This window comes from Oncorhynchus kisutch, linkage group LG17 (assembly GCF_002021735.2).
Source record: "Oncorhynchus kisutch isolate 150728-3 linkage group LG17, Okis_V2, whole genome shotgun sequence".
Classification (NCBI taxonomy): domain Eukaryota; kingdom Metazoa; phylum Chordata; class Actinopteri; order Salmoniformes; family Salmonidae; genus Oncorhynchus; species Oncorhynchus kisutch.
The window spans coordinates 34,940,137-34,965,295 of record NC_034190.2 but is presented as its reverse complement, the minus strand read 5'-3'; the positions used below and the strand labels follow the sequence as shown (position 1 = coordinate 34,965,295).

Sequence of the window (25,159 nt, the reverse complement as noted above, 5' to 3'; positions counted from 1 at the left end):
AGCATTGCAAAGCAATCACTAGCCTGCTATTCAGTGGAATGGGTATATGGTCCAGGTCTGGGTTTAAAGGTTTCTTTTCCAAATTTAAAAAGATAAACATTCAACACCATGGGACAGAAAAAGTTGAATACATTGGCCATGCTGTCAATCCAGCATGATTTATGCCTCGTTCAAAACAACTGGGAACTCGGAACTGGGAAATCTCAGACTTCAATGAGTTCTGAAAAAAAAATTACTGAAAAACAATTAGCTTCGACTGGGAAAATTTGCTTTGAACGGTCATTAAAATTGGGAATTACAATTTGGGATATCGGGTCTCTTTCTAGAGCTCCGACTTGAAGAACACTGACGTCGTGATTTGACCTTGTTTTTTCCCGAGTTCCCAGTTGTTCTGAAAGCATCATAAATCCAGAGAACGCCAGACTTTGATGCCAAAGTTTGATGACAAACATGGCCCACAAGAACAGCCGAGCCACCTTCCAGTTCAAGTGAGCACAGCACAACAAGGTGCATCCAAAAATGTCTTGTATGCTGCTGCATAAAAGATGTAACATGCCAGGGAGATATGTATACTGTAGCTAAGAACGTAATACTAAGTGTACTTTGTGTAGTAAGCTGTTAGTAGCCCATGTGCCTCACCATAATAATTTGGTCCCTTTCACCCTCATAACTTCGCCTACTGTTGGGGAATTATTTTGTAGTACTATTAAAACTTTATATGAATGGGAACATTTCCATTAAATTAAAGCATGGCACTTCTCCTAGATTTGATTTGACAAGAGGAATTAGGCAAGGTTGCCCAAGTTCGCCTTACCTCTTCCTGCTTGCAACCCAACTTCTTACAAGTTTAGTTAAATCCAACGATATAAAAGGGATCTCTAATGCTGACAGATATTATCATAAGTCAGCTTGCAGATGACACAATCCTCTTTTTGAAAGATGCTGACCAGATTTCTAGAGCAGTCGATGTGATAAATATTTTCTTGTCTTTGCCTAAACTTTAATAAGTGTGAATGGTTTGCTGTTAAAGACTGTGTGATACCTTCTATATGCAATATTCCAGTCAAGGAATAAGTAGCATACCTTGGGTTTACCATATCTAAGGATCAACAGGAAAGATGCTCATTCAATTTCATACCTATTATTGAAAAAAAAAAGAAAAGAAGTTGAATCATTGGTTGGTTGCAGAGGGATTTATCCTTGAAAGGTAGAGTAAGTAGTATTGCTTTCTAAAGCTGAAGGTATCTCCAGACTTACTTATGTAGCCCAGTCCCTACATCTTGACAACAAAATAGGTAAAGCGGTTGACCAGATGCTTTTCAACTTCATCTGGAAAAGTCATACACATTATATTAGGAAATCTGTCGTTATGAACACAAATGAATATGGTGGTCACAATTTTGTAGGTTTTCCAACTTTGAATAATACTTTTAAGAGGAATTGGGCTAAACACTACTTAAAGAATCCAACTTCAATTTGGAATTTCATCCCTCGTTATATCTTCTCCCGTTTTGGTGGCTTCATTGTTATGTTACTTTGTAACTATAACATTGATAAGATTCCTACAAAATGACCTGCTTTTCATAGAGAAGTATTCTTAGCTTGGTCGTTAATATATAAACCTAATTTTTCCCCTGCATAGGTATTTCATTTGGAACAATAAGGATATTTTGTATAGAAAAAAAGTATTTATTTTTTAAGAAAAGTATTAATTTTTTAATAATTATAGCCTGTTTGTGAGTCAACTTTTTAATGCAGAAGGATTGTTACTCAATTCTGAGGATTTAATCGTTTTTTTTTATCTCTCTACAATATCCCTGTTACACCTAGAGAGTTCACCATAGTCTTTGATGCTATTCCATCTTGAACTCTCATGTTGTTTAGAGGTGTAACCAGACTTCACCTTCTTGACCTTCCCTCGCTTAGTCCAGTTGACTCTCCAATAGGAGAAATGTGTTTCTCCTTGCTCCCTCAGAACAACAGATATATAATACTTTATTTCAAAGGGACATTGTTTCCATTCCTTATTTCACAACTTACTGGAATACATTCATCAATGATATTTGTTGGAAAATGTCTGGTTATTACCACACAAATACCTGCTTGTTAACAAGGTCAAAGAGGTTTCTAACAGAATGACCCATAAGTATTACCCTGCGAATCATTACCTGAAGAAACAAAACAAATACATGAACATTAACTGTACTTTTTGTGTTGAGCATCCAGAACCTGTTTTGCATTTATTTTGGCATTGTCTACATGTATAGAAATTATGGAAAGATATTCATAGTGATATTCATAATTGTTAATATTCTTGATGACTTAATTTTTTATGGGAGAATGTGCTGCTTAGTTTCCTTAACTATAAAAAGGATAAAGAAAAAATATAATTTTTCCTAATTTCGTGGTATCCAATTAGTACTAGTTACAGTCTTGTCTCATCGTGGCAACTGAAAGTGAAAGTCACCCAGTAAAATACTACTTGTGAGTAAAGTCTAAAAGTATTTGGTTCTAAATATACTTAAGTATTAAAAGTCAATGTAAAAGTATAAATAATTTCTAATTCCTTAAATAAAGCAAAGCAGAAGGCACATTTTCTTGTTTTGAAAATGTATGGATAACCAGGGGCACACTCCAAAACAATGCATTTGTGTTTAGTTAGTTGCCAGATCAGAGGCAGTAGGGATGACCATTTGTTCTGTTGATAAGTGCGTGAATTAGACCAATTTCCTGTCCTGCTAAGAATGCAAAATGTAATGAGTACTTTTGGGTGTCAAGGGAAATGTATGGAGTAAAATGTACATTATTTTCTTTAGGAATGTAGTGAAATGAAAGTAAAAGTTGTCAAAAATATAAATAGTAAAGTAAAGTACAGATACCCCCCAAAAAACTACTTAAATTAGTCATTCGAAATGAACATACATTCAAAACGCCAGGCTTTTGAGCAGTTTACAGCATAGAGTTTTGTACTCACGTGAACTACCTATGATCAACTTAATTTCGTTCTCTTTGTAAATTGACTGGATATATTCACTGCGGTATGAAGCCTAACATTGAGTTTATGAATAATGGGCTAATATGCATACGCTTCTAACATAGGCTACATGTTACATCTCCCAGCCTGTCTGTCTTCATTGTTCTGTAGTGCAATTATGCACCTGGCCTCCCCGGCTGCCATGGTTATTCCTTTTAGATCTTGTGGAGTTCCAGGAAAAGCCCACACTACAAAAGCTTGTTGGACCCTTATTTCGATTTCTTTAGCCTACTAGCCTATAGGAGGAGAGATGCAAGCTTGTTCTTGCTTGCTGAATGTAAAATAGGCTCCAGCATTAACGGGCTAAGAGTTGGAAAGGAGAAACCTATATGTTCCTATAGTAGGCCTATCTTAACACCAGGTTACATCCTGACAAAATAGACCTTCACCATGAGTGGCCTGCTAATGTACCTTTCGGGACCTTCTAAACTAACGATGAAAGACCCAAACTGATCCAAATGGTTGCATAATTCGGCCTAGACTGTTGGCCTATTCAGTTTTTCATCATGAAACAAAACAGGATGTGTGCGTGGTTATTAAAATGACCCAATACATCACTGCAGTTTACAGCCTATGAACAATAATTGTGTATTCACTTGATAATAATTGTCCAAAAAACGTAGGCCTTATCAATAGTGGAGCTTGGCGTGCCCAGGGACCACAGAGTGCAGCCTGGAGGAATTTAATTTCATAATTTGTTCATTTATTTTTCTTGCACTTTGCCAGGTAAATATTTAGCTTATAGTCCTAATATTTAACTAATGAATAGCCTAATATGTAGCTAATATTTCGCTTTTTCCCTCGGGGTCACATCATTAGCCTCTCTCTTCTAGCTGCTACCGTGCGCAACAGGCGATAGACTACGCGAGCCTCTCCACAATAGGCAATTCCTCTTCTCGTGAAATCCCAGGAAAAGCTATCGGCTACAAACGATATAGGACATTTATTAAAATATGTTTTAATACTAGGCCTAACAGCCTATTCGGGGAAAGAAGCAGGCTTTGCTCTTGCTAATTGCTGAATGTATAACAGGCCTACAGCATAGAAAATGCATGTCGGAAATCACTTGCAAACCACTTGAGCAACGAGGCCAATACATGCTGTAAAAGATGCGCTGGCTAATGGGCGTTTGTTGTTGAATTGCTACATTTAAATACGAGTTACTATATTTTCATTAGGCCTACATGTACATTTAAGTATTATTTGCAGTTGAGTTTATGAGTTGAGTTTATTTTTATTTTTACAGGGACAGTGCACATTAATCAACATTTCAGTAAAAGTGCCGGTTTTAGCCAACCGGCTAATTTTCAACCGCAGTCCCTGGGCAGGTTATTAAAAACAATTACAATATAGACAATAGCAACATAGAACAAGCAAGACATAGCATACAGACAGAGCAACATAGGACAAGCAAGACGTGGCATACAGACAGAGCAGCATAAAACAAAAAGCAGCAAGACATTTTGTCACTATTGTCACTATGACAATGAATACACCCTGAAAGCACTGAACGGTCTGAACCAGTATCCCAGTATCTGTGTGTTAGAGAAGATGTGCGTTAGGATGCCTTGATCAGTTGATTGACAGGTGTAGGGCTGTTGAACGATACATGAGAAGCTTTCCTCCAAACGTTCCTTCCTCCAAAAATGTTATAGTTATGTAGCCTATAGTTTATCATTAGAGTTATCGTTATAGTTATTGACTTGGTGGATGGCTCAGGCCTTAACTCTGACACAACACAACTAACGTTATTATCACAACAGAACTAACCTACTAGTAAGTCTAGCTGACGTTAGCGTTAGCGAACTTGAACGAAATACATAGAAAATTACACCTGTACATTCACATTTATAATTGTTTACTTGACTTGTATACTCTATAAATGGACTCTTTCAAATGATTTACTCTGTTGTTTGGCTTTGCTCATAGCAATGTTCGAAAATGAGGTGGACACATAGAGATCCTATTAAATTACTAGTGGGGCCAGAATGGGGTGAAAATGGCAGCCATTGTTCTAATTGGAATGAATGTCAGTAGAGGCATAATCCTAAATTTACTTATGCAGGAACATCAAAGTAAGGCATGTGATATATCAGATATTGTGTAATATAATTATTGTTAAGCTACAATATTTTCATATAAATATAGATACAGTTTATACAGGTTTTACCAATTTTCTGTATAAATAGCCTTTAACATACATGCAAACAGACCATAAATGTCTCAAGTTCTATTTTCTTGTAAAACTCTGGGTGCTATTGTATGATACAATATGATACTTGTTGCAGTTACAACTTGTCTATGTCCTATCATCAACTGATTTCATATAGTGTCTGGCTGTGGGTTGACTGCATTGTTTTTAATGGAATGTTGGCATATTGGCAGTTCATTTGAAAAAGTTATGTCTCTAAAACTGTCAGGCTAGCTCACAAACATTGGCATACAGTGCAGATTGAATACTTCAAATTCATTAGTTTAGACAGTATCATATCACAGCACTGCAAGGCATGGTGTAACAACTCCAGGGCCAAAATGGTTGACCTTTATACCGTCTTAAGATGGTTCATGTAGGCCTAATAAATCCACTTGAGACTGGCATTACGTTCATAGGCTATAACCCCCCCCTCCCTAATAAACCTTGATAAATGATCCAATAATCGTTTAAAAAATCATAGCCTATTCATTTATGCAATAATGTTTATTATAATGGATGACATAATTAAGGAATTAAACGTCTGATTTGACCTTTTATTCAAAAACAGCTTTTTCACACTGCACCCCCCCCCCCCCCCCCCCCCTCCAACTCCCACCGCATCCCTCAACGTTCATCCTCGCAATATTTACCATTCATTCTCACGTATCTTGCACATGCCTCGCATAAAGAGTCCGTCCACCGTAACCACTGCCGAAGTTCACATTTTACAGGTCGGACATTAAGCAGAATAAAGTTTGTGTCAAATATGTATATGATATGCTTCCCGAAAGTTATTTTATATTTGCATGATAAAAAGAGGGATGTGCGTGTTAAGTCTGCAGAGCAGGTCCAGGTACATAATTAGCATAGTATTCATTTTCACAATATTAGCCTACATATTCAAATGCACATACTGTAATTATCCTACATATTTTTTTGAAAAAAATATTGCATTGAAATAAGAGTTATTTAGTTCATGTTTACACAGAAATGTAAGCTACTCGGTACAATACCAGCTATGCCCAAATCAATAGCCTTGAGACGATTTACCTCAGCAAAGTATGCAAATATTCCTAGCGTGCATCAACTGTGTTCAGGTAGAGACTACTAAAAAGCTGTTAATAACTCAACATTTTATTTGAAATCCGATTTTTTCAAATCCGATTTTGTCTCTCGCGCGCTGCTGGTCTCACAAGTGGTAGATGAAAATAAACAGATGGAATTGATCTTAGCCTAGAAGACAGAGGAAACGCTACATTTAGACAGACCTCCACATTCATCAGTTAATAAATGCACTGGCTTTGCTTCTGCTTTCTATGATGCTCCAGATACAACACATTTTCTTATCCCTTCAGCAGCAATTGGTTAATGACCATGAAGGCAGTTTGCTTAACCAGGGTGTTGTGCATTTATTTTTGCAGATATCAATGCAATGGTTCTGCTTTATGATTTTATGCACACACGCAAATACGCATTCATGTACACACGCGCATACACAGTAAGTATTCGCGAGCTACTTGCCTCTCCTCAACTTTTGCTGCACAGTTCTTCTTTACTGACAATACACTTTACATACAGTGTTTAAATCAGGGGACATTTCAGGATTCAGACCAAAGATAAGAAAAGTGTGTGCTTCTGCATGTATGTGTGTCTCTTTGTGCACAATGTGGAGAAGTGCAACTAATATCCGAGGTTACCCTCTTGTTGTTTAACCCATACTTTTGGTTCACTCTGCATTGTTATAGTCTTACAGAATCTCCCCAATCAACCCATCATTTAATGCCACATGTACCCCAAAGCTGTACATTCATGCATTTCAGTATGTGTTTCTGGTTTGTCCATGAACTCGATCTCTTCCTTTATCATCATTCTATGTTGATGTGCTGCCGATGGCAAAACCCCTCTATATCTGTGCATCTAGTTCATTTGCTTTCTAAACAGTACGTACAGAAACAACTATAGAAACACAAACCTTCTAATGGTTTTTAATATGGAGGAAAATCATCTTTGTGTATAATTTAAACACGTTTCAGTAGGTTCAGGTATGGATTGAACTAACTTTGCTTCTTGAAACTGGGGTAGAAATAGTGAGTCATAAACCACTGTTTGATGACTATCACCTAACTTTTGGGCTGTTATATTATCATTACAAGGCTCCTCCTGCAGTACACTGAATCATTTGATGAATGATGCATCCATCACCTAATTTAATATAGAAAAAAGTTGCATTTTAGGTCATTTCTGTAAACGTAACTGTATTTGCTGCTCATGAATCATTCTGTATGTACGTTTGCATCTTATGATGAACAAAAGTATGTGGACAACTCTTCAAATGAATGGATACGGCTATTTCAGCCACACCATTGCTGAAAAGTGTATAAAATTGAGCACACCGCCATGCAATCTCCATAGACAAACGTTGGCAGTAGAATGGCCCGTACTGAAAAGCTCAGTGACGTTCCAACAAGTACATTTGTCATGTTTCTGCCCTGCTAGAGCTGCCCCTGCCAATTGTAAGTGCTCGTATTGTGAAGTGGAAACATCTAGGGGCAACAAGGGAAGTGATAGAACACACAAGCTCACAGAATGGGGCCGCTGAGTGCTGAAGAGCGTAGCGCTGGAAAAAATCCTTCTGTCCTCAGTTGCAACACTCACTACCGAGTTCCAAACTTCCTCTGGAAGCTAAGTCAGCATAAGAACTGTTCGCCGGGAGCTTCATGAAAGTATTGTCCATGGCTGAGCAACCACACACAAGCCTAAGACTACCATACGCAATGCCAAGCTTTGGCTGGAGTGGTGTAAAGCGCAGTGGAAACTTGTTCTCTGGAGTAATGAATCACGCTTCACCATCTGGTAGTTCGATGGACACCAAAAGAACACTACCTGCCCGAATGCATAGTGTCACTGTAAAGTTTGATGGAGGATGAATAATGGTCTGGGCTGTTTTTCCTGGTTCGGGCTAGGCCCCTAAGATCCAGTGAAGGGAAATCTTAATGCTACAGCTTACAATAACATTCTAGACGATGCTGTGCTTCCAACTTTGTGGCAACAGTTTGGCGAAGACCCCTTCGTGTTTCAGCATGACAATACTCCTGTGCACAAAGTGCGGTCCATACAGAAATGTTTTTTAGAGATCGGTGTGGAAGAACTTAATAAAGGCTAGGGGGCACTATTTTCACGTCCGGATGAAAGGTTTGCCCAAAGTAAACTGCCTGCTACTCAGACACAGAAGCTAGGATCTGCATATAATTTAGTTTTTTGAGGTCACTCTCTTTTCAATGGGTTTTCTATGGGGAACTAGATTTCTAAGGCACTTGCTTGCAGTTCCTATCGCTTCCACTAGATGTCTTTAGAAATTGGTTGATGTTTTTCCTTTGAGAAATGAAGAACTAGGGCAGTTCAGAACGAGGGTCGAGTGAAGTGTACTGTTGTGGTTGGGGCGCGCGACCTGAAAGCTCGCTCCACTTTGTTTTTATCTGCAATTGAACACAGTTTATTCCGTCTTAAATTTGATCGATTATTTATGTAAAAAAAAAAACTAAAGTTGTATTAGGAAAGTTGTTTGAAATGTTTGGATCAAGATTACAGGTAATTTATTAAATGTTTGATGGGGTGCTGTCCTCAGATAATAGCATGGTTTGCTTTCGCTGTAAAGCCTTTTTGAAATCTGACACTGTGGCTGGATTAACAACAAGTTAATCTTTAATCCGATGTATAACACTTGTATGATTTATGAATTATTATTATGAGTATTTCTGTTTTTGAATTTGGCGCCTGCTATTTCACTGGGTGTTGTCAAATCAATCCCATTAACGGGATTGGCGTGTGAAGGGATCACTAAGAAGTTAACTGGCCTGCACAGACCCTTGACCTCGACCCCATTGAACACATATTTGGGATGAATTGGAACGCCGAGCTAGGCCTAATCGCCCAACATCAGTGCCCAACCTCACTAATGCTCTTGTTGCTGAATGGGATCAAGTCCCCGCAGTAATGTTCAAACATCTAGTGGAAAGCCTTCCCAGATGAGTGGAGACTGTTATATTAATGGCCATGATGTGTACCAGAGATGCTCACATACAGCATATGTTAGCTCAACTACATAATAATACCGAAGTGCTTGTCATCATCTGAATGGTCTTGATTACTTCCCTTAATTGAACAGTTCACTAGGATTCTACATGTTTTATCATGGCTTTGAAATGACTCACTCTTTTAAAAATATATATCATATTGAGATCTTCAGCATCAGTATTTATATACTGTTTAATCGCGGCAAAATCCCCTCAGCTGTTTCAGCTGCCCCTCACCCCCCACTCGCTTCTCACTTGCAGTGTTCTGTTCCGTCCTAGACTTTGGAATTTGCTGTTGCCATGGCAATGGAATAGAGCACGCTCTCTCGCTTCTTTCCTGTTCCCTCTTGCTTTATATATCCCTCTGTCTCTCTCTAGGTGAAATGTGGAAACGGATCAGCTTCTTTCCTTTCGGGTTGGTCATCGCATAATGTTCAAACCCAGTTGTATTAATGATTCATCTTTCTGTAAGGTTAAGAAAGACCATTTTACGTGGCTTCCCTCTCACATCACATTCATTTATTAAATCCTTTCTTTTTTCTTCTTATTCTTCACCCCACAGGAGCAACGCTGAGACGCATGCCATGGCCACTTACTGAGAAGAGGGACGAAACCTCGAGTTGTGGATCCACGTTCACACAGAGACAGAGGTAAGTGAGAAGGGGAGGAACACGGGAGCAGAGAGAGAGAGAGAGAGAGAGAGGGGAACGAGAAGAGAGGAAACGAGAGAGGAAGAGCGGTCTATGGATGCAGCTTGGACAGAGGGGACTTTGAATGCGCACTCTTCACTGACGAGGAACAGCAAGCTGCAGACATGGAGGCAAAAGGCAGAGGCATGCCCCAAGGTAACACACATTTCACTAGAAACACACTTCACCAAACGCGCACACACGCGCACACACACTTAACGTTAACACTTAACCAAAGACAGCTTAACAGATGCCTGGATTCAAAAGGAAACAATATGATTTACCCAAGTAATTATTCTGTAACTAGACTAGACAGTTATACTGAAGTTTTCGTTTTTTTCCCTTCTGAAAGGGCTTTTGTATTTAAACAATTACAAGTCATCAGAGAGACAAAGAACTGACAATGCCTTAATAATTGTCCCTCTGGGATTAATGAAGTCTTATTGAAATCGACACACCAGGTTTTGGACATCCAGGTCAATAACGGGTCAATTGTGGCATATCGGTTGTTTCCTTTAAAACACAGACACACCCACACCATTCAAGAGGATACTCTTGATTTGTAGCTTTTCAGGCATCTTTTCCATTTCACCAGCTCTTCTCTTTCTCAATCCCTCTCTCTCCTCCCCCTCTCCGGCCCAGTCATGGTGTGGTGGGAGAAGGGGATCCAGGTTGTCCTCACCACTTTGGGGGCGTTTGCAGCCTTTTCCCTGATGGCGGTGGCCATTGGGACGGACTACTGGCTGTACGCACGGGCCTTCATCTGCAACAGCACGGCCAACTCCTCCCAGGACGACCCCAACAACAAGGACAAGAAAGACCCTGGTGCCCTCACCCACTCTGGCCTCTGGAGGATCTGCTGTCTGGAGGGTAAGGGGAGGTCTAGATGTTTGTGGGGAGGGGGAGGGGTGATGGGGGAATCAGTGTATTTCCAGGCTTTTGGTGGGGTCAGATGAATGCCTCAGTGTGTGTGTGTGTGTGTGTGTGTGTGTGTGCGTGCGTGCGTGTGTGTGTGTGTGTGTGTGTGGGTGGATCACTGTGTTTGGCTCGCACGTTTATGTGCACATACGTGAATTGTGCAGGTGTGTGTACAAGACTGTGTGTGTTGTGCAGCTGATGAGCAGCTCAACCATGAAAGACACGGTTCGACACAGTGCTGCCTGGAGTGCATTTAGAGGACATCCAGTGGGCAGTGGCAGACAGTCGGGAGAAAAAAAGGCACATTTCAAGAGCTGCTTATCTAACATGATCTAACATTAGCATTTTTACCCTATTGTCATCTGTGAGAAACTAGTCTTGTCGAGAACCATGCGTGACAATGACTTGATTTTGAAGGTTTGGCTTCGTGAGACCAGCCAATGCTAAAGAGGCAATTGTGATCGACCAATTTGGTTCAGTCTTTTGTAGCAAATTTGAAATTGTGTTTTTTAATTTATTTTTTTTACATTGGATACAGGTAGAGACTCAGAGCTAGAAAATGGTTTATCATACACCACAGTTGAGGAACAATGGGAATGTAATTCTGCTTTGAACGTTGATAAACTTGTAATCTCACTTTTGAGAAAATGGCCTTTGAATGTTTTGGTGCACCTATTGAAGAGCTCTTTTTTGTTTACACCTATTCAGCATCGTTCACACCCTCTTAAGCTTTAGCCCCACCCGTCTCTTTAAGGGTTGATCCGAGCGTTCTGTCCAACAACAGCAGTCGGGCACCCAAGCTAACCGGCTAACGTTGGCTAGCTTGCTAGCTACTTCCAGACACAAATGAGAGAACAGCTCACTCTGACTATTTTACTCGCCCTAGCAGAGCTGGTTAGGCTGTTTTTATGTTATCCAGAGCCTTGGTAACTTAGACGAAAGTGCTCTGAAATCGGAGTAGATAGCCAGAGCGAATTTACCAGCTACGTATATCAACAGTTGTCGCAGTGACATCGTTAACATTCAATTGAAATGGTTACGTGCATAGTGGAGTCTTTTGTTAAGACATGTAGCTAGCTAAACAGTGAACCATAATCCCAACTCACGACGTTATTACCCTGCATGAATCTGCAGGTAGCTAACCAATCAGGTTCAATGTTAGCTAGCTAACATTAGGCTATAACTAGCAAAGCAAATGGCTCTGAGATACAAATAATATTATTACACAGATCATACATGTAATGTTAGCTAACTAGCTAATAGTACACTTTAATTTGAAATGAAAATTACTTTCTGACTATATTCGAAACGTGTAATATCAAAAAATGTAGCTAGCTAGACTATCTTACCCATATACATGGATGGACGCTTCTCCCTCTCTGTCACGGATGCCACGGTTGCCCTTAGTTTGAAAATGTAATCCTACTGTACATGTTTGATATTAAGGCACATGGGGCCTCCCGGGTGGCGCAGTGGTTAAGGGCGCTGTACTGCAGAGACTCTGGGTTCGCGCCCAGGCTCTGTCGTAACCGGCCGCGACCGGGAGGTCCGTGGGGCGACGCACAATTGGCCTAGCGTTGTCCGGGTTAGGTAGGGCTTGGCCGGTAGGGATGTCCTTGTCTCGCGCTAACCAAGGTTGGTGGGGCAGGCTTCCGGGTTGGATGCGCACTGTGTTAAGAAGCAGTGAGGCTTGGTTGGGTTGTGTATCGGAGGACAGTATGTTTCAACCTTCGTCTCTCCCGAGCCCGTACAGGAGTTGTAGCGATGAGACAAGATAGTAGCTACTAAAAAAACAATTGGATACCACGAAATTGGGGAGAAAAAGGGGTCAAATTAAAATAAATAAATAAAAGATATTAAGGCACATGAAAGTTGACATGTTCCAGAATACATTTTTAAATGTCTCTCCTGTGAAATAGTGACGCGGACATACGCCTAGTTTCCTGTAACGAGTCAGAAGTATGAGTGATGAGTCATTAGTTATAGTCTGATGGAGTGGGACTCCATTTGCTACCTACAGTAAGTGATAGACCGCAAAAGAGGACAACAACAGCCATTATATATAATATTTGTGGCAGATGCTCAACATACTGATTACAGCTTCTTAATTATTGATGAGGTCTGTTGTCCTCTTCAGAGTACAAAGGGTTGTTTGTGGTTCATTTGACTGTCACAACCGACTTGAAAAGGGATTCAAATGAATACTTAATATGTCCATACACCAAGCCCCAGATATCTGTCCTGTCCTGTTTCTGTCTCTAATACTCTCTAATACCCATCTCTCTCCCATATTTATGTATTTCTCTCTGTCCATCTGTTTTCTCTCTGTCCATCTCTGTTTTCTCTCTCTGTCCATCTTGCTCTCTCTGGCCATCTCTCTCTGTCTCTGTCCATCTCTCTCCATCCATCCATCCATCCATCTCTCTCTCTCTCTCTCTCTCTCTCTCTCTCTCTCTCTCTCTCTCTCTCTCTCTTGAATAAGGGTTTCAAATTTGGGAAAATGACACTCTCTAATTGTTTTATATTTTTTACATTTTGTCAGGAAATGCAGCTCTGTCTCAGGTTCTGCTGTTGTGCAGTGGTTGCACAGCCTTTCCTCTACAGGGAGCCAGGTTTTCCTGTGTCTAACTTCTCATTGGCAAGGCTGTGCTCACTGAGCCTGTACTTTGTCAAGGTTTTTCTAAGTTTTTGATCAGTAACCATGGTAAAATATTTAGCCACGGTGTACTGTCGATTTAGGGCCAGATAGCACTGCATTTTGCTTTGTGCTTGTGTTTGTGTTTCCCAATAAGCAATATAGTTTTGTTTTGACTGTGTTGTAATTTGGTTTATCCTGATTGATTGGATGATCTGGTCCTGAGGCTTCAGTGCGTTAGTTGAACAGGTTTGTGAACTCAGCCCCAGGACCAGCTGGATGAGGGGACTCTTTTCTTTGCTCAGCTCTTGGCATTGCAGGGCTTGGTAATGATATGAGAGGGGGTCACTGTATTTGAGATGTTTCCAAAACGTAATTGCTCTTTTTTGAGTTGTTATTATTAGTGGATATTGGCCTAATTCTGCCCTGCATGCATTGTTTGTAGTTTTCCTCTGGACATGTAAGAGAATCTTACAGAACTCTGCATGCAGGGTTTTAATGGGGTGTTTGTCCCATTTGTTGAAATCTTGTTTTGCAAGTGGACTTCACACCTCGCTGCCATAAAGTGCAATTGGTTCAATGACATATTGAATTAGTTTTAGCAAAATTTTAATAAGTATTTCAATTTGAATTAGCTTTTTAATGGCATAGAATGCCCTGTGTGCTTTCTCTCTCAGCTCATTCACTGCCTCATTAAGGTATCCAGTTGAGCTTATTTTTAAACCTAAGTAATTGTAGTGTGTACAGTACTCTATATATTTTGTACCAATTGAGAACTTTGGTTTAATTCCCTGAGATCTGGATCTTCTCTGGAAATTTAACTTCAGAATTGTGGAGACTAACACCAGGGGCTGAGGATTCTTCTAGAATAGTGGCCAATTCGTTAATGTAAATATTGAAGAGTGCAGGGCTCAGATTGCAACCCTGGCGAAGACCCCGCCCCTGGTTAAAGAATTCTGTTATTTTCTTACCAATTTTGATGCTGCACATATCCAGTATACATTGATTTAATTATATCATATGTTTAACCCTCTACACCACTTTCAATAACTTTGTAGAATAGTCCTGTATGCCAAATAGAATCAAATGCTTTTTGGAAGTCGATAAAGCAACCATATATTTTGGTATTATTTTGGTGGACATGTTTATCTATCAGGGTGTGTAGGGTGTAAATATGATCAGTTGTGCAATGTTTTGGTATAAATCCAATTGGGCTTTTACTCAAGACATTGTGCTTATCAAGGAAGTTTATAATACTACAGAAAACCTTCCCCTGGTTACTGTTCACACAAATGCCTCTGTAATTGTTAGGGTCAAATTTGTTATGGGGTTATGAGTCCTTGATTCCAGATGTCAGGGAAATAACCTACACTCAGGATCAAATTAAACAGTTTTAATATAGCCAATTGAAATTTTGCACTAGTGAGTTAGAGCATCTCATTTAGGATGCCATCAGGTCCGCATGCCTCTTGAAATTTGAGAGCCTGAAGTTTCTTATAGAGTTCCTGGTCAGTAATTGGGGAGTCCAGTGGATTTTGATTGTCCTTTATAGCTTTTTCTAATCCATTCAACTTCTCATGAATTGGGCGTTGTTCTGCGTTTGTGTCAATTTGAACGGTCTGGTTGTCACGTTCTGACCTTAGTTCTTTTATTATGTCTTTGTTTTAGTATGGTAAGGGTGTGAGTTGGGTGGGTTGTCTATGTTCGTTTTTCTATGATTTGCTATTTCTGTGTTTGGCCTGGTATGGGTAGCCTGGTTTCACTTTTGAGTCGTGGGAGTTTGTTTTCCCGTGTCAGTGTTTGGTCCACACGGTACTGTTTCGGTTGAGTTATTTCACGTTGTCGTTTATTGTTTTTGTTGCAGTGTTCACGTTTCTTATAAAAATCAAGATGAACACTTACCATGCTGCGCTTTAGTCCTCTCCTTCATACGACGACCGTTACAGTTGTAGAGTGTTTTAAAATGGGTCGTCCATATGTCACCATTTTGTATCGCTAATTCCTCTTGTTTAGAATTTTTTAACATTTTGCCAGAAGTTGTGTGTGTTTATGGACACCTCAATTAGTGTCAGCTGCTTGCTGTTGTACTGTGTTTTTTTGGTTCTGAGTGCACGTTTATAGAGTTTTCAAGTCTCACAGTAATGAAGGTGTAATTCACCATTATTTGGGTCTTTGTGCTTTTGGTTGGATAGTGTTTTTTCCTTATAATTTTACAATCTGCATCAAACCAGTTGTTATCTGTGGTCTTTTTTGTTTTGTTTTTTATCTATTTCAATTTCAATTGTGATTCTTTTGCCGTTTGCCTGAATATATAGTTGATGTTTTTACTGCTAGATTGATGCCTTCTTTATTGTGAGTGAATGTGGTATCCAGAAAGTTATCTAAGAGTGTTTGGATATTTTGGTTCCAGGTTGCTTTTTGGTATTCTTCTGTGTTGTTTTGGGCCCATCTGTATGAATTGCTGATGTTGTATAGCTTACTGGGCTGTGAATGTGTGGTTGTTTCCATGTCTGTTCTTTTGAGGAACAATGTAATTTGGCTGTGATCAGACAGAGGTGTTAGTGGCTTGACAGTGAATGAGCTGAGAGAGAAAGGGTCAATGTCTGTAATCATATAGTCTACTGTACTGTGGCTGAGGTGATCAGTAGGTGAATCTCCCCAAAGAGTCCCCCCGTAACCTACCATTGACAAAGTACAGTGTGCTCGTTAGATCAGGTAGTGTTCCTGTACGCACATTTGTGTCCCCACAGATGAGCACATTTCCCTGGGCCTGGAAATGGCACGTCTCTTCCTCAAGGGTCTCTCTCTCTCTCTCTCTCTCTCTCTCTCTCTCTCTCTCTCTCCTTCTCAGGGCTGAAGAGAGGAGTGTGTTCTCAGATCAATCATTTCCCGGACGATGCAGACTATGATCAGGATGCAGCAGAGTATCTCCTGCGTGAGTAAGGGGATGTGGGATGCAGCAGAGTATCTCCTGCGTGAGTAAGGGGACATGGGATCCAGCAGAGTATCTCCTGCATGAGTAAGGGGACGTGGGATCCAGCAGAGTATCTCCGGCGTGAGTAAGGGGACGTGGGATCCAGCAGAGTATCTCCTGCGGGAGTAAGGGGACGTGGGATGCAGCAGAGTATCTCCTGCGTGAGTAAGGGGACGTGGGATCCAGCAGAGTATCTCCTGCGTGAGTAAGGGGACGTGGGATCCAGCAGAGTATCTCCTGCGTGAGTAAGGGGACGTGGGATCCAGCAGAGTATCTTCTGCGTGAGTAAGGGGACGTGGGATGCAGCAGAGTATCTCCTGCGCGAGTAAGGGGACGTGGGATCCAGCAGAGTATCTTCTGCGTGAGTAAGGGGACGTGGGATCCAGCAGAGTATCTTCTGCGTGAGTAAGGGGACGTGGGATGCAGCAGAGTATCTCCTGCGCGAGTAAGGGGACGTGCGATCCAGCAGAGTATCTCCTGCGCGAGTAAGGGGACGTGGGCAGTGGGAGGATGTCACTAGAAAGATGTGATGTCGAATTGAAAATAAATGCTGGGAAACAGTATTAGTGAATGCCGAGGTACAAGGTTATGAGTTAGCTAACTCAATCAGTATCTCTCATTTGCCGGAGGGAATTATAACAAAGGAATAGGATATTCCAATCCAACCAGAACATCGGTTGGAATAAGAATGTAGGATACATTTAGTCATTTATGAAAGGTGTTACAAAATACATGCTTAGTGTGGCATATTACTCTACCCCAGATGGTGACAATGTCACATACGCAGCCGGAAAAGCAAGGGTTGGAACCAGTTCAGGGAACAGAATCAAAAACTGGAAAATAACACAATTATCTGAGTAACGGAGCCCATGATCTATACTGTTCCAGAACGGAACCGTTATTTTAAAAGCATGGGAACCGGTTAATAACATTCTTTTACATTCCCAACATTTTTTTTCTTACAGTCCACAACAAAGCCCCTGTGTCACTCAGAAACATATTCCAGCGTCTGCCTGGCAGCTGGAAATCTTTACCAGTGGGTGTACGTGTGTGTGTAGGCTACCTGCATAGGTTACTGTAGCCACCTGATGACGTTACAAGCATGGTTTCAGAAATTGGGGAGATATACTATAGTTACCACATTGGCTTTATTAAGTACAGAAAGGTAAGATGTGTTTTTAATTCTAGTGCTGCTCTGCACACACAAGCTTGTTAGCTAGGTACGTTTGCTCTGGCCCAACATTAAACCAACTCAGAAGTTCAAAGACATTTAAAGTTCCTCCATAGAGCTGATCCTCCGTAGGTATAATTCTGTGGGCGTAATTCAGATAATGCATCATAACAAGATTCCCAGCGCTAAGGCAAGCTTCCTCTCATCCTCTCTTGCTTTGTCCTCCCCTGCAACATTTCAGTTGCATCTGGCGCCTTACACTGTGACTGGCAGCACAGTGTGTCTGTGTTTTGTCTTTCATTATGATTAAAACCATGCTGTTACGGCAAAATATAATTAGCTCTTTGTGACTTTCCTATACAGATTAAATCGCTTACCTGCTCGTTTAGCTGCACTGATTGGTGAAGTAATTTAATCTACAGCTAAATGTAATTTTTCCCCAACTATTTTAGAGGTTTAAAATGGAGCCGAAAGGAATAATATAAACCAATTATTTTGGGGGGGAGTTCAAACCGGTTCAGAACTTTATTTTGCTGGTCGGAACAGCGGAACGTAACTTAACAAATAATGGTTCTGTTCGGAACGAAACGAGTGGGAAATAATTTGGGTTTCTACCCCTGCAAGTCACCTTCACAACTTTATCTTTAATCATTCATCTTTAATATACGTATTTGCTAAGCTCAGCAGGTTACGACACAATAAGTTTGCAGTCGCTTCCAATATTATCAGAGGATAGGATCTCCTAATCTAAGCAAAGGTCCAGGTAGAAGATACCCATAGGCATAGATCCAGGCTCAAATTACCCTTCCCAAATCACAACTATAACCATTCACCACTGTCAACAAGAAACTGACCTTAGATCAGCAACTAAGGAACATTTCACCACCTTCCGTCTGCAGGTGTTGTCCGAGCCTCCAGTATCTTCCCCATCCTGAGTGCTATACTCCTCCTGATGGGAGCGATATGTGTTGCATCCAGCAGCTTCTACAAGAGCAAGAGGAACATCATCCTAGGAGGAGGCATCCTGTTTGTGGCTGCTGGTAAGGCGCCGGCATCTTGTTCTTGACAGTTTCTCTATTACTCAGTACACATGGGGCTGGTTTCCTGGACACAGATGAAGCCTAGTCCTGGAGTTCAAATCATGCTCGATGATGTCTCATACTCCTTTTCCTCTTGTTATGATGGAATGCCCTACTCTGCCTTAAATGTTCTCAATGGTCTCTGAACTCGGAAATGAGTGTTGTTGTTAAGGCTAATATAATTATCTCCATCATTTCATCCATCCATGATATTCACCTTTGTGGTGTTTTTCCCTCCCCATAACTCGTTTCATGTTAATGATATTGGTTGCGGCTTAGATTTCCCACATGTAAATTAGATTTTTGTACATTTAATTTGGCAAGTTAGTTAAGAACAAATTCTTATTTACAATGACGGCTTACCGGGGAACAGTGGGTTAACTGTCTTGTTTAGGGGCAGAACGACAGACTTTTACCTTGTCAGCTCAAGGATTTGATCCAGCCACCTTTCGGTTATGCCCAACGCTCTAACCACTAGGCTACCTGCCACCACATACAGTATATCATCCCTTGAGTGGAGACTCAGGTCAATGAGGCACAACACAACAAAAGTTGTGAAGTAATAAATATTGTTTATTTAGTAATATGCCATATATTACCTCCTAAGTGGAGATATGGGTCAATGAGACATAACACAAGATAAGTAATCAAGTTGAGATGGTTCGTTTAGAGCCATTCCCCCACCCCCCTATGGAAAAGCTCAGAGAAAATCAATGGCATATTATACTGAACAAAAATTTTAAAAGAAAGCAGCAGGCAACAATTTAAAAGATTTTACTGAGGTTCCAGTTCATATAAGGAAATCAGTTGAACTACATTTATTAGGTCCTAATCTATGGATTTCACATGACTGGGCAGGCGCGCAGATTTGGGTAGGCCTAGGAGGGCATAGGCCCACCCACTTGGGAGTCAAGCCCACCCACTGGAGAGCCAAGCCCAGCCAATCAGAATGAGTTTTTCCCCACAAAGGGGCTTTATTAGAGACAGAAATACTCTCAGACGATCCCACAGGTGAAGGAGTCAGATGTGGTGGTCCTTTGCTGGGATGGTATGGTTGCATGTGGTCTGTGGTTGTGAGGCCGGTTGGACGTACTGACAGATTCTCTAAAACGACGTTGGAGGCGGCTTATGGTAGAGAAATTAACATTCAATTCTCTGGCAACAGCTCTGGTGGACATTTCTGCAGTCAGCATGCCAATTGCACGCTCCCTCAAAACTCTGTGGCATTATGTTGTGTGGCAAAACTGTACATTTTAGAGTGGTGCACCTGTGCAATCATCATTCTGTTTAATCAGCTTCTTGATATGCCACACCGGTCAGGTGGATGGATTATCTTGGCAAAGGAGAAATGCTCACATAAAAAGCATGCAAACAAATTTGTGGTCAAAATTTGAGAGAAATAAGCTTTTTGTACGTTTGAAACATTTCTGGGATCTTTTATTTCATCTCATGAAACATGGGACCAAGACTTTACATGTTGTGTGTGTATTTTGTTCAGTGTATATTCGAGTCTATATCTCACCTTTTTTTTTTTACACGTCTCACCTCTGTCTGTCCCCCAGGCCTGAGCAACATCATCGGCGTGATAGTGTACATCTCTGCGGCGCTAAGCGACATCTCGCCCAAGAAGGACGAGGACAAGAAGTGGCATTACTCGTACGGCTGGTCCTTCTACTTCGGAGGCCTCTCCTTCATCCTGGCTGAGATGGTGGGCGTCCTAGCCGTCAACATCTACATCGAGAAGAACAAGGAGCTGCGCTGCCGCTCACGCACCGAACTCTTCAAGAGCACCACGCACGCCATGCTCCGCCTGCCCAGCTACCGCTTCCGCCGGCGCTCCCGCTCCAGCTCGCACTCTACCGACCCGCCACGCTCCCCCCGTGACACCTCACCCACAGACGCCAAGAGTTTTGCATTACCGCCGTCTGCCCCGCCTTTCTCTGTGGCCACCCTGCCCAACCCGCACCATGCTGGTGGAGGAGTAGGGGGCGATATCTCCATGTATACCCTGACCCGGGACTCCAAGATGGGGAGTCTTGGTGGCGGCGGGCCCCCCCTCTACGGCACGGTGGACCGGGCCTCCCTCTACCAGCTGCACAGCTACTTCCCCAATGAGGAAGTGGGGGTGATGATGAGCGGTACACTGCCTTCTCTCTCCAAGTCCAACCTCTCTGCGGCGGGCCAGAATGCCGCGGTCGGCGGCACTGCCATTGCGCCCCTGAATACCTTGTCATCCTCTGGTCTTACCCCCCAGCAGCCACCTCTGTCCACTGGTACCATGGAGAGAGAGAGGGGCATGGGCACCCTGGACCGCCTCGGGGGCAAACGGAACAGGGACACTGACTCGGACACGCTGAACAGGAGAACCACGCCAGTGTGAGCCTTGGCGATAGGAGCAAGAGCCATGGAGGTGCAGGGCCATCTCAGTCTGTTTTTGACTACTATGGATATATCTATTCCACTGACGAGAATATCAAATGTATTATTAACAACAGTATTGAGTATATATTCATTTTGAAATGCACAATATGTCTATAGTTGTAAACTTTGGTTTGTCTTATCATTCCGAGTGCTTGATTATCATAGCCAGGTTACAAGACTGTAAAGATGGTAACTTCTTGAATATTATCACATTGCTGTTGTTTCTCGTAATCGTAAATGAAGGCTAAATTTGTACATTTTGAACTATGATTTTTGTGTTTTAAAGTTTTCATTGATTTCTAGCTCCATCACAATTAAATCTGAGGGCGTCATGCAGGAAGCATGTGCGCAAATTATGAGTGTAATATTGTATTTGTATTTTATTTTAAATATATTTTATTCAAATATTATTATTAATAATAATAATATTGTTACTATTATTGTTATAATTATTGCTATCATCCCATTTTTAAGGCTATTGTTTTTGTTATTACAGGTATAACCAACATAGCCTAATCTGTGTTTTTTATTCTTCATGACAAGTGTATTAGATTATAGGCTTTATTTTAGTGATGGTATGTACTGTATTCTTATTGTTCTTCTTTAAAGCAGTGATTCTCAACTCGTGGGTTGCGACCTAAATTTGGGTCACGGGAGGTTTTGAATGGGTATACCCATCGTAACTTCTTGAATATTATCACAATGCAAATACTGGGTCACTACTGAGACAACCTGGTTTAATTTGGGTTCCGAGGAAAAACCAGTTGAGAACCACTGCTTTAAAGATCCTAACTTGGGGTTAGGGGGCTGAGAGCCTATGATCCTGTGATCATAATAAATTATATTTCTACTCTAATACACATTCATCAAACTAAGGACATTTGTGATGGGTAAGCAATACAACATTCTGAGCCTCAAAAATAAATACAAAATAAAACAAATATATTAAATAAAGTTATATATGAAAATGTATTGTGTGGAGTGTGTTATTTGACATCTAAACAAGATGGTAATAGTACAAATGAATGTAAAAATGTTTGGAAATTAAATGGTGCAAATATTTTCCATTCATATAGCTGGATCTACTATAACGACACAGGGAGAGACCCAGATGCAGACACAGGAGGCAGATGGTGCGAGTCTCTGACATTTATTAAAATACAAAGGGCAGGCAATAGGCAGGTCGAGGACAGGCATAAGTTCATTAACCAGGTCAGAGTCTGAAAGGTACAGGGCGGCAGGCAGGCTCGAGGTCAGGGCAGGCAGAAAAGGTCGGAACCGGGAGGGCTAGAAAGCAGAGACTAGGAAAAACAGGAACGCGGAAAAAACACGCTGGTAGGCTTGAGGAGACGAACTGGCAACAGACAAACATAGAACACAGGTATAAATGCACTGGGGGTAATGGGGAAGATGGGTGACACCTGGAGGGGGGTGGAGAAAAGCACGAAGACAGGTGAAACAGATCAGGGTGTGACATCTACAAAATAGACTGGGACATTGAATCTCAACAGATGAACCCTTTTGAGGTGACAAAAAACATGTGTAATGTTTGTTCTATACCTTAACAGGTGACCTTGATTGTCCAGTTGATATTGGGTTGAAAGGTCACAGAAATGAACGCTGAGGCTAAGAAAGACACAGGCCCAGAAAAGCAGCAGAATTCCTTAACACATGACTACAAGTACAGTTGATTAATTTAATAATAATTGAACAACACTGAATCTCTTCACTCTTGGGATGGAAATGAAAGTGACTGTTTTAATCTCATTAAAGCAATGACTTTGGAGGATGAAGGGAGCTAGGGAGGGAGAGGGATGCTCTATTTGTTCAACAGCATGGAGTACACAGTTCATGTGTGATTTAGTTGGGGAGTTTAATTAGTCCTTTCTCTCTGGAGAGCCCTGGGTTGTGTTCAGTAGGGTACACTGTAGCAAAACATTTGAAAACATTTGAGTGTTTCTTCTTTCAGGTAAAACGTTTTCCCGTACTGAACCATAGTTCCTGGAACGCTATAAATGTAAATGTGAAGAGAAAATACCTTGGGTCAGGTTGGCACGATAGTGTGAACATTTGTAATGTGCCCCTGGTCCCTAGAAATCACCCCGACAGGAATAGGGACCAGTGACATGGAAAGGAGACTTGTGATCCCTGCTGGCTCAGTGCGACATTCATAACAAGTTAAGTTAAGAGGTGGTGGTGGGGCTTCCTTGATTTTGGTCATGTCAAGAGAGGCCAGTTCTTCTTAATACATCTTGATTCTTGCTGACACACACACACACACACACACACACACACACACACACACACACACACACACACACACACACGCATTGTAAACTATTAGATACATTCACGTCACTTACCCACACTAAAAATGATTAACGGGTTATATATACAGCTTTGGCCAAGAGTCAGGTGTCTAGAGACGGTTGGTTCGTGTTTCAGGTCTACATGCCAGGTCAGGAGGGTGGAGAACGGGGGTAGAGGTTAACACAGCGTAGACCCCACCACTAATCGTCTGGACCCCGTCCCACAGGAGCAGCCACTAGAGGCAGGGTGAGACATGAGTAACGGTGTGTGTGGCATTTATAGAGACACATGATAGGCCTACACGAGGACCAGCCCGGAATGACTTTTTTTTTTAAACTTGTGGGAAGGGCGGGTTGAGTTGGTGGTGGGGAGATTTGGGGGGTTTTGTGTTTCTTATCCACTTCAGCAGTAGTCGCCAAGCTCTACATTTTGTGGCGGAAGGTGATAACATGTGGCAGACAGTGGAGACAGAGCTGGAAAGAGGTCAAGATGGTGACTGAGATGTGTGTTTAAGATGACGGAGAGCTGAACGATGGGGACAGAAAAAAAGGCACAAGAGAGGGGGATATGTCTCGTCTTCACATTTAATAGTTACATCCAGTCTTACATGCGCAATTGTTTCTCATTAAAAACCACAGAAACAATTCACCTTCCAATACCCGTTGAACTCTCACTACAAAAAGATCAAATAGATAAAACGTCTTACGGTATTGATGAACGGTTACACAGAACACATGAAATGTCCTTTGGGTTAATGATTTACAACACTGAAGGCTCGTATGATTCTGAATAGTTCATTTTTTCTCACAATGCAACCTTACATATGTTGACCTCAGAACGTTTTCATATCTCTTGACATAATCCACATGTAGTTGTGTTACAGCCTGAATTCAAAATGGATGAAATAGATATTTTTCTCTCTCACCCATAGACACATAATAAGAGATGACAAATGACAAAGTGAAAACACGTCTTTAGAAACGTTTTTTCAAATGTATTGAAAATGAAAAACAGAAATATCTCATTTCCATAAGTATTCACACCCCCGAGTCAGTACTGTATTCATATCCCAGTGTCTGGTGGAAAGCAGACTGAACCAGGCTTTCCTCTTGGATTTTGCCTGTGCTTAGCTCCATTCAGGTTTGCTTTATCCTGAAAAACGACTCAGCCCTTAACGATGACAAGCATACCCATAAGATGTTGCAGCCACCACTATGCTTGAAAACATGGAGAGTGGTACTCAATAACAGGTTGTATTTGATTTGCCCCAAACATGATAGTTTGTATTCAGGACAAAAATTAAAATGTTGCCACATTTCTTGAAGTTTTACTTTAGTGCCTTGTTGCAAACAGGAAGCATGTTTCGGAATGTTGTTTTTTTCTGTATAGGCTTCCTTCTTTTCACTCCGATAATTAGGTTCGTATTGTGAATTAACTGCAATGTTGTTGATCCATCCTCAGTTTTCTTCTATCACAGACATTAAACTCCGTAACTGATTTTAAGTCACCATTGGCCTCATGGTGAAATCCCTGAATGGTTTCCTTTCTCTCCGGCAACTGAGTAGGGAAGGACGCCTGTATCTTTATGGTGCATTGATACGCCATCCAAAGTGTAATTAATAACGTCACGATGCTCAAAGGGATATTCAATGTCTGCTTTT

At 41.3% G+C, this 25,159-nt stretch overlaps 1 protein-coding gene across 1 annotated transcript; it reads left to right on the top strand.

Moving 5' to 3' along the window:
• Positions 1-9,614: 9,614 nt before the first annotated feature.
• On the top strand, positions 9,615-22,158 carry LOC109907561 (voltage-dependent calcium channel gamma-4 subunit). Its single transcript, XM_031793678.1, has 6 exons — positions 9,615-9,716; positions 9,864-10,146; positions 10,633-10,860; positions 16,395-16,478; positions 18,588-18,728; positions 20,330-22,158. The coding sequence occupies exons 2-6, from the start codon at positions 10,116-10,118 to the stop codon at positions 21,145-21,147; spliced, it is 1,302 nt and encodes a 433-aa protein (XP_031649538.1). The 5' UTR covers positions 9,615-9,716; positions 9,864-10,115; the 3' UTR covers positions 21,148-22,158.
• Positions 22,159-25,159: the final 3,001 nt, after the last annotated feature.

What these genes read in the sequence shown, in the direction of transcription:
- LOC109907561 (XM_031793678.1), top strand. Translation starts at nt 10,116, where the DNA reads ATGGAGGCAAAAGGCAGAGGCATGCCCCAAG. An exon ending in AGGCAGAGGCATGCCCCAAG is followed by an intron (nt 10,147 to 10,632) that starts GTAACACACATT and finishes TCTCCGGCCCAG; the next exon opens with TCATGGTGTGGTGGGAGAAG. An exon ending in GAGGATCTGCTGTCTGGAGG is followed by an intron (nt 10,861 to 16,394) that starts GTAAGGGGAGGT and finishes TCTCCTTCTCAG; the next exon opens with GGCTGAAGAGAGGAGTGTGT.